The 10,295-nt window shown below is 51.4% G+C and overlaps 1 protein-coding gene across 1 annotated transcript; it reads left to right on the top strand.

Moving 5' to 3' along the window:
* Positions 1-5,708: 5,708 nt before the first annotated feature.
* LOC116518740 (uncharacterized protein K02A2.6-like) lies at positions 5,709-8,871 on the top strand (the record flags this gene model as incomplete). Its single annotated transcript, XM_032232256.1, has 2 exons — positions 5,709-6,068; positions 8,167-8,871. Coding segments are annotated over exons 1-2 (1,065 nt in total), but the record flags the coding sequence as incomplete, so codon positions are not given.
* Positions 8,872-10,295: the final 1,424 nt, after the last annotated feature.

A 10,295-nucleotide genomic window follows, 5' to 3' on the forward strand; every position in this document is an offset into this window, starting at 1 on the left:
CAAGCAACAATTGTTGAATTGGGTGGATTGGATGGATGGACTGGAACTTAATTTGCTGCTGGCATCCCTGAAGGAGGAGTCTGGTTTGAAGGCAGGCTGCTTGGAGATGGCTGGAGAGGCCATGGACCCTGAAGACTCAAAGTGGACAGAATGGATGACTGGTGAAATGGATTCTTTCAAGAAGATTGAGGGGGATTGGGAAATGGACTTGTCATATTTAACTGGAAAACAAGTCTTAAGAGTTGTGTTTGCATTTACAGGACATCCTATAATGGAATGGAAAGCAGTTGTTGGGAAAGATCCTAATTAAAATTTTAAGGAAATATATTATTAAGAATCAAAGAAAGATGTGTAACCCTGGACAGATTATGGATGGATCAGAGGTAATGATTGTGGTGGTGTTTGGTAGATAAGAAGCCCCTGCAAATTTTCTGTGAGTTAAATGCAATAGAAGATAACAGACAATTTTGAAGTTTTGAAATTTAACTTTTAACTTAATACGCATGCCCACATTTTGGCATTTCTACATTTTTATATACATTTTTAATATACAGCAGATAGCTGGCAAGTCAAATAGTTGCAAATAGAAGTTTAGTTTATAATTGTGGGCCTATTTTGCAAGGGGAGAAACTATTATTGCTGTTGTCAGCACTTCTTCATTGGATAATCCGGAAAGAAAACCACAAGACTCCATTGATAGAAATCAAGTGTACTTTTACTAATTATTAATGAACAGAAGCGTAGCAAAGTAAAGTCTGATTATTTAGGCGCGAAAGCAAATGATATATTGTATAACCCATTCCCCACCCCTTGGCATCCATGCACAGTCCAATCATAATTCTCCCAAGTGTCAGGTGCGAGATACCTTCGAAAGGCATCACCAAGATGGAATGTCGGTGGTGTTGGCCTTGGCAGGAAACCTCCTCTGCATGTGCAGTAAGATGGGCAGTAGAAACTCCAGAATCTTCCTCCAGCACAACAATCAGTCCCCTCCCAAATACCATGCCCTCCCTCCCCGTTTCAATGGCAACCGAAGCAGCAGCAAAGCAGAGGCTGACATCCGGCCCTCCTCCGGAAAAAGGCGGTCAGACCTGGAAAACGACAAAACACAAACAAACAGATGAACAACAAAAACCGGAAAAGGAAAAACAGGGGGGGGGGGAGAAAAAGTCAGGAAGATCCTCCAGTTGACAGCGGCAGCAGGCATGGGGTAAAGCGGGCTGCCCAGCAGCAGCAGCCCACGAGAAGGGTCCAGCTCAGCCACAGGGGGCAGCAGGAAGCCCGCGGGGGGCCCGAGCGGGGCTGCCGACGCCGGCGGTGGAGGAGGACACAGCAGCGGTGGCGGCTGAGGCTCTCCCGGGGCCGGCAAAGAAGAGGGCGGCCTGCCTCCGCCGGGCAAGCCCACTTCGCCAGCCCCGGGAGAGCCTCAGCCGCCGCCGCTGCTGCATCCTCCTCCGCTGCCAGCATCGGCGGCCCTGCTCGGGCCCCCCGCGGGCTTCCTGCTGCCCCCTGCGGCTGAGCTGGACCCTTCCCACGGGCTGCTGCTGCTGGGCAGCCCGCTTTGCCCCGTGCCCGCTGCTGCTGTCAGCTGGAGGAGGAGGGCTACCTTTGGAGGCAAAGAACGAAGCATGTAGAACGCCCTTCTGTCGCCGCGCTGTTGTCGCAGCGGTAGGGTCGTTTTTTTCTTAGCGCTTCGGACGCCGCGGATTTGCCTCCGCACTTATGTCGGTGCGGATAAGGGCATCGCGGTTTTGTGGTGGAACCGGGAGAGGGAGAGCGTAATGGCTGGATTCAACCACAGGAGTTTTTGATTCAAGTGGGTCTTGTAGCTTTGGAAGGAGGAAGGGAAGGGATAGAAAGAGAGAGAAAGAGAGAAGGGAGAAACAAGAAAGGAAAGGGAAAAAAAGAAAAGGGAAAGAAAGAAAAAGGGAGAGAGAAAGAGGGTAGATGGGAGGAAGCAAGGAAAAGAAAGAGATATAGTTGGATAGATGGATGGATGGATGGATGGATGGATAGATAGATAGATGATAGATAGATAGATAGATAGATAGATAGATAGATGGATGGATGGATGGATGGATGGATGGAGGGAGGGGAAAAATGAGAGGAAGGAAGGACACAGACCATGGCTTCAGAAGACTCTTGGAAACAGCAGAGCAATCTAGGACTGGAAGGGATCTCGAAGGGCATCTTCTAGTCTAACCCCTGCTCCAGCAGTGTTAGAAGGGACCTTGGAGGCCATCTAGTCCAACTCCTTGCTCCAGCAGGAGATCTGATATCCTCTGGATTATTTTGGTGCCTCTAGCAGAGAGGAAAATTGCCAGAAAAGGGAAAGAGCTTACTAGGACAAGGCTGCCATGCAGAGGAAGGCAAAGATAGTCCTTGGCTTATGACAATTGAGCCCAACATTTTGGTTGCTAAGCAAGAGCATTGTTAAGTGAGTTTTGCCACATTTTACTCAATCCATGACATCTCCTGGCTCTAACAGTCATGTGCAGGCTAGGGAAGAATATCTGAAGGCCTGTGTAATGTTCTAATGTGCAGAAGTTATAGTTAAATGTGTGGCAGAAAGTGGACTCTGGGTGTGTTTTTCCAAACGCAGAAAGTGAGGTTGAATGTGTATAGTTTTAGAAGAGGTGTGTGTGTGTGTGTGTGTGTACATACACATACAGAATATATAGTAGATAATGTATCTTTTTCTGTGCCTATAAGCACACTATATTATGTAATATGTATCTACACATAGGATTAAGTTGTGTATTTTGGATGTTTAGTAGTGTTGTATAAATAGACAGGGAAATTGTATCTCCTTGGGGTGAGGAGAGGCCAGGCAAGGTACACCTTGATGTGAGTGATGTCAAGTTGGCCATGCCCACCCAATCACATGCCCACCAAGCCACACCCACCTGGTCACATGATCCCTAAGTCACACCCTCCCAGTCACATGACAACCAAGCCACGCCCACAGAACCAGTAGTAAAATATTTTGAATCCCACCACTGGATACAACCCTCTTCCAATAACTGACTCATGTTACACACAAGTGTAAGATCTGCTCATTATTATTCCAGAGTGTCAGATATGGGAAAATGAATTCAGTTACAAGAGAGGAGATTTTAGTTGAATGAGAGAGAAAAAATATCATAAAAGGATGAGCTATTTTAGAGCTGAGCCAGTAAAGCAGAGAAGTTCAGCCTCCTCTTCATGGATTGTCTGAATGCAAAGACTGAGTAGCCATCAGTCAGAGAAGCTTGAACTGGGATTCCTGCAGAGAGGAGGGGTTTGGCTAGATGGTTTCAGGGTCTCCTCCTAATTTATAAAGGTTGTCATGCCACAACATGCAACTGTTGTACTGTTGTTGCTCTAGCCCCACCTAGTGGCCGGGGGCAGTTAAGCCTAACTATGTGGTCTGAAACCAGACTCCATTTTCTGTCAGCCTTTGGAGAAGACAGAAACAGCGGTTTTGACTGAGACCAGTGGTCATCCGAAGACGGCCTCCATCCCTCCGTCACATGGAGCATCGCTGGAGAGGTTCCAGCTGCTTCTTTGTTGGCTGTTAGTTAATGCTGCGTATCTCATCTTTATATTTGATTTCCACTATTTATATCTCCTCAGTTTCACCTGTCCTGTTCTCCCAATAAAGCCTCCAGATCCACGCCAGGCTCCCTTTCATTGGAGGAGAATAGGGGGGTTTAGCTGCCTGGCGAGCTGCACACAGACCCACGTGCGATGGGGATGGAAGGTGGAATTCCACGATGCTCATCACAAACCCACAAATACAGGAAATTATTTAAGAAAGAATACAGCATATTCAAATTAGCAGTGCAAACTATCAAAATGCCATGGTATCTACTCTTTGGAACCATTAATTCCCTGAGTAATTAAATTGGCCAGATCTGTTGAGATGGTTCGCCTCCTTCTCCTCTGGATTCCTTCTGCAAAGGATCTAAGATTAATGGATCCATATCGGGACCCCCATACCTGCCACGGCTGCAACCTTGGACAGCCCAACATATTTTCTCCTTCCTTCCTTCTCCTCCTCAATCTGGAGGAATAGGCAGCATTCAAGGCCTGGGCCAGAGTCTTTATGAAACTGTAATGTTGGTAGCTATTTTGGATCTCTGTTCTGTTCCTTTTATACTGGGTCTTCATTGGGGCTTTCTGGGTGCATCTTTTGCGGCCTTTAATAGAAAAGACATTCTTTGAAAGAGAACAGCGAAAATGATTTTGAAACTGATCTTCCACAAAGAAATATGGTTCAAAGGCAGCATCCCTTGGGCTTTTTTTTCTCAAATAAGATAAGTTCCAAATACTATGGATGTATTTGAGAAATCTGTGCTTGTGTATTCCATACCGTGCAAAATTTGCGAAGATCCAGACTTTCCCTTCAATGGGTCCTGGAAGACGCATAAGTGTTAAATGGAAAGGAAGAATACTATCCCATAGGGAAACAAATTCCATGAAGTGAACAAAGACATTGACTTGTCTCCACTTAGAGAGGGCATCCCTGAGGGCTGCTGTATAAACAGTCTTTGAGAATTGTTGTGATATAACAACACAAATTCCATTCCTGATAAGCACAGGAGGGAAAGTCCTCATGAAATTCTCTCCCTTCTCTGTGCCTGAAGCAAAGAGGCCAATCAGGGTCCATCTGAAATGGAGGAGCAGCTGGACAATTGCTGGGTACTGGAATCCTTCTTTGGGAGTCATCTGGTGGAAAAAGGGGAATCGACTTTTATCACTCAGAGCCTCTGAAGGTGTTTCATAATTGATCTGAAAAAGCAATTGAAAGGATTAGAGAATACACAGAGTGTAAACTAATTCAGCTTATTGAATATTCATAGGTTCATTAATATGTATAAGCCATGCAAATGGCCTTGCTGTTCTGATACTTCAGCACCTTCGTGCTGGCCAGCAACAGCCTCCTCCGTCTGGATTGGTTAGGACGCGAGGGAGGCTGTTGCCGGCTGAAGTCTAGGTTCCTATTGGTTGAAGCCCGAGTATATAAGGTTTGGCGGGCTAGTTACAAACCGAATCGCTGTTATACTTATCTTAGAATAAAGCCTGTTAGTTGTTCACCCTGTGGTCGCGTCCCTCATTCCGAACCTCTAAACTGGCGACGAGGATGGGATCAGCGATTCCGCGGCGCTAGGGTGAAAAGAGAGAGACAGACAGTTAGCTGCCGTTTTCCAGACCGGCAACGAACGCTGCCTGAAGAGGAAAAAAATTTTTTGTGGCCTCTCAGTATCTCTCCCTTCACGACCGTCAGGATGACATCTGCTCTACCTCCTTTTGCCCCCTTTGGTTCGGCCGGAGAAACATGGGAGGGGTTTATGGAGAGGTTTGAATGTTACCTGATCGCTTCCAAAAATCAGGCTCAAACCGAAGAGGAAAAATGCAGTTTTTTCCTCTCATGCTGCGAGCCATCTATGTTCGCCTCAGCAAGAGCTTTGGCAGCCCCACGGCCAGCATACAAGCTTGGGTGGGACGAACTCATGGCCAGATTGAAGAATCACTATGCACCCACCCCTTCAGTCATCGCTCGCCGTTTTGCCTTCCGCAGACGAGTCCAAAAACAGAATGAATCAATCAGCCAATTTTTGGAGGCTCTGCGGATGGTGGCTGCCCAGTGCGAGTTCTCCAACCTTGAGGAAAATTTGGTGGAACAGTTTGTGTGCGGGGTCCGCGATGTCAACCTGCGGAGCCGCATGTTCCGAAATCACCGAATTACACTACTTCAGGCCGTGGAAACTGCCCGAGCCGCTGAACTATCTGAGCAGTCCACGGCCGATATTGAGCGGTTGCAGATTGCCACACCTGAACGAGCACCGCCTGAAGCATCGCCACAAGCCCACATGGTCGAGGACGACCTGGCTTATGAGGATCCAGAAGAAGAAGTGGTGGCCCAGATGAGGACTGTGCCTAAGAGGAAGCCAAAACCGCAACCTGCAGCGCAACAGGCGTCCGCACTGCCCTGCCGGGGTTGCGGAGGCCGTCATAAACGCCAGGCTTGCCCATTTTTAAATGCCATCTGTAACCGGTGCAAGGGCGAAGGCCACCTGGCTAAGGTCTGCAGGGCCCTATTGCCAGCACCCTCGTTCCTTCAGTCTCCCGGCCGTTCCCAGGCGCAACCGCGCCGCCAGCAGCAGCGGCCACCGAAGAGGGCGGAAGATTGCTACCAGTCCACCAGTCAACCATCTAATTTTGACAGTACGGCGAGCCAAGCCGTTGCAGGGGCCCGGAAGGTCTCGACCTCCGTCCAGCTGGAAGGTCAGCCGTGCCGGATGGAGGTGGACTCTGGCTCTTCTCGGTCCCTCCTGCCCTGGTCTCTCTTCGCCAAGCTATGCCCTAAAGTGCCCCAGAAACGCCTAAGGCAATCTGAGGTTTCCCTGAGGGATTACCAAGGGAGGTTGATTCCTACGCTGGGATCCTTCCCTATCTCGGTTCGTTATGGCCAATTCCAGGGGAAGCTACCCATCCTCATAGTCAGGGATGACCTGCCGGCCCTTCTGGGCCTGGACTGGTTCCCAGCCCTGGGATTATCTATTGGGGGGGTCCACCGGGTGGTTCCTAGCACTCTCGAAGACACCTTAAGGGAATTTTCGGACGTTTCGACGGCCAGTTAGGCTGTTACAGGGGGACCCCCATATCTTTAAGTTTAGACCCTCAGGTTGCTCCCATTAGGCTGAAAGCCCGCAGGGTGCCTTTTGCCTTAAGGGCCAAGGTTGACGCCGAACTGGATAAGTTGTTGGCGCAGGGAGTCATCGAGCCCGTTGATCATTCCCCTTGGGAGACCCCCATCGTTCTCCCAATTAAACCAGACGGGTCGGTGAGGATCTGCGCCGACTACAAGTCGACGATCAACTTGGCCCTTCAGGCAAACCCCTATCCAGTCCCTGTAGTGCAACACCTGCTCCATTCCCTGGGGCAGGGTTGCACATTCGCCAAACTGGATATGGCGCAGGCCTATCAACAGCTCCCGGTGGATGATGATGCGGCGGCGGCCCAAACCATCGTCACCCATCGCGGGGCTTTCCGTTGTCGCCGCCTGCAATTCGGTGTTTCCGTGGCCCCGGGGATCTTCCAAAGCCTGATGGAGCGGCTGCTCCATGGGCTGCCGGGCGTGGTTCCATATTTCGATGACGTCCTGATCGCTGCTTCCAGCCGCTCAGAACTCATCGAAGTACTGCGGAAGGTCCTCAGTCGTTTCAGGGGCGCGGGCTTAAAACTGAAACGCAGCAAATGTTCATTTGCTGTTCCGAGAGTGGAATTCTTGGGCTTCATGATTGACGCCCAAGGCATCCACCCCACACCTTCTAAGGTAGCTGCCATTAGGAACGCCCCTGCACCCACCTCCAAGGCGGAGCTGCAGGCGTTCCTAGGGCTCCTGAACTTTTACGCCCCTTTTATACCGCACAAGGCGTCACTAGCCGAGCCGCTGCATCGGTTGCTCGACCGATCTGCGGCCTGGCGCTGGGGGAGCCGCGAAGCGCATGCGTTCGCGGCTGTCAAAGAAGCTCTGACGTCAGCGACAGTCCTAGTCCAGTACAATGACAGGATGCCATTGACGTTAGCTTGTGACGCCTCCCCCTATGGAGTCGGGGCCATCCTAAGCCATGTCCTCCCAAATGGCTTAGAGGCCCCTGTGGCCTATTACTCCCGGACACTCTCCTCGGCGGAGCGTAATTACAGCCAGATAGACAAGGAGGCTCTGGCTGCAGTGTCCGGGATTAAGAGGTTCCATGACTACCTCTACGGTCGGCCTTTCACCCTTGTCACTGACCACAAGCCACTCCTTGGGCTTTTGGCAGGTGACAAGCCGACCCCCCCCCCATCCTCTCCCCCCGAATGACTAGATGGACGGAGTTCCTTGCAGCGTATTCTCATACGCTGCAGTACCGTCCGGGCAAGCAGCTGGGGCATGCCGATGCCTTAAGCCGCTGCCCGTTACCGGAGACCGACACCGCCCTAGTGCCCTGTCTCTCAGTACTGTCCATTGCGTCTTCCGGTCTCCCGATTTCGGCCGCAGATGTCGCGGCCTGCACCAAGGCCGATCCGATCCTCTCCCAGGTCGCTTCCTGGGTCTCGAGGGGATGGCCATTGGACAAGGTGGCAGAGGGCTTCAAGCCCTTTAAAATCCGGCAGGCAGAGCTCTCCCTCCACGGGGGGTGCCTCATTTGGGGGGATCGAGTGGTGATCCCCACCGCGCTGCGGCCACAAGTCCTGTCCCTGCTCCATAAGGATCATCCGGGCATAGCACGAATGAAGGCATTAGCCCGTAGCTATGTTTGGTGGCCCTTACTGGACTCAGAGATAGCGGCCTATGTTGGCCGCTGCAACCCCTGCCAACAATCTAGGCCTAATCCCCCAGCTGGGCCGGCTCGTGAGTGGGAGGCTCCGAGAGGCCCATGGTCACGCCTCCACCTAGATTTTGCCAGTCCCTTTCACGGCCAGAATTTCTTGGTAGTGGTGGACGCTTACTCCCGCTGGGTGGAGCTGGTCCTGATGGGCTCCACCACAGCTGAGAGTACGGTCCGGGCTTTGAGAAGGCTGTTCGCGACCCATGGGTTGCCGGACCTAATTGTTTCTGATAACGGGCCCCAATTTATGTCCACCACGTTCCAGGAGTTTCTGGCCATGCAAGGGATTCGACATGCGCCCATAGCCCCGTACCACCCGGCCAGCAATGGCCGGGCGGAGCGGGCGGTCCGCTCAGCAAAAGAGGCACTGGGCCGCATGGACCGGGGCGACTGGCAGGAGAAAGTGGCGGCTTACCTGCTAAGCCAACATTCCACTCCCTGCCCAACGACCAACCGAAGCCCCTCGGAGCTCTTGATGGGCAGGCGTCTGCGGACTCCCCTGGACCGGCTACATCCGTTGTATTCAGGGGATCAGCCGAGCAACCTGGGGGTTATCCCTCCCCGTTCATTTAAATTAGGGGACGCAGTATGGGCCCGGGCATTTTCGGGGCCTTCTAGATGGGTGCCAGCCACTGTGACTGCCCTGACAGGCCCGTGTTCTTTTAGAGTCGGATTGGCTGACGGATCCCAATGGAGGCGTCACCTGGATCAATTGAGGAGACGCCTCCCACCGCCAGCCGGCGGCCCGGACCCAACCGATGCCGGCACCGCCTGCCCGGGAAACCAGCTTGAGGCCTTCGCCACTCCAGGCCTCTCCTGTCAACAACTGAGAACTCAATCCGGAGGAAACACGCCGTGGGCCTTCGCCACACCAGGCCCAACCTGCCCGAGCGCCCCCTGCCGGGAACTTCCACAATCATCTCAAGCCGCCGCAGAACAGTCCCCACCTAGGCTAAGGGTCCTCCCTCCCGACACGCCTTCCAAACACGACACTATCACAGTTGACACGCCACCTCGCCCCTACTCACCAGTACAGTTGAGCCCTCCTTCTGGGCCATCCCAAGAAGGCGTGCCTTGGAGCTACACCCCCTTCCGGGAGGAGCTACCACAAGGAGGTCCTCCTCCGCCGACGACTAGTGGAGAACTGCGTAGATCAGGGCGGGTCCGGCACCGCCCCGCCTACTTACAGGACTACGCATGCTCCACCCGCGGAGCATGCGCGGAACTGGGGGGAAGGGGTATTGAATATTCATAGGTTCATTAATATGTATAAGCCATGCAAATGGCCTTGCTGTTCTGATACTTCAGCACCTTCGTGCTGGCCAGCAACAGCCTCCTCCGTCTGGATTGGTTAGGACGCGAGGGAGGCTGTTGCCGGCTGAAGTCTAGGTTCCTATTGGTTGAAGCCCGAGTATATAAGGTTTGGCGGGCTAGTTACAAACCGAATCGCTGTTATACTTATCTTAGAATAAAGCCTGTTAGTTGTTCACCCTGTGGTCGCGTCCCTCATTCCGAACCTCTAAACAGCTTTTGTTAAATTGCTGTTGAGAGAAGCTCCATTGTAACTTAAGGTGCCAACTACATAGATAAAACTTCTAGGCCAAGCTTAGCCTAGCACCGTAATTTCTTGTGAAAAGTAAAATGTGAATACTGCCAAGTAGCCTTGCTTGTAACTTAAAATGTGTGTTCAGCATTCCCTAACAAAGCTCTGAATTATATGCCAGAAAATGTATTTCTTTTCCCTTCTAAAGTCTATTGTTTTCAGAGCACTGAGAAAAATCTTGAAATTTGGGTGATATCAAATTATGTTTCTATAGCAATGACGTTCTGTGCAAGCTGTGTGTGCTGTACGATGTTTGGAAAAGTTTTTGGCGCATGCCTGTTTTTCTCTCTCTGCCTGCTATGTTGAGACAAAAAGGTTGTCCAGTCTTTTAC

This window comes from Thamnophis elegans, chromosome 15, assembly GCF_009769535.1.
Source record: "Thamnophis elegans isolate rThaEle1 chromosome 15, rThaEle1.pri, whole genome shotgun sequence".
In the NCBI taxonomy this organism is placed as follows: Eukaryota; Metazoa; Chordata; class Lepidosauria; order Squamata; family Colubridae; genus Thamnophis; species Thamnophis elegans.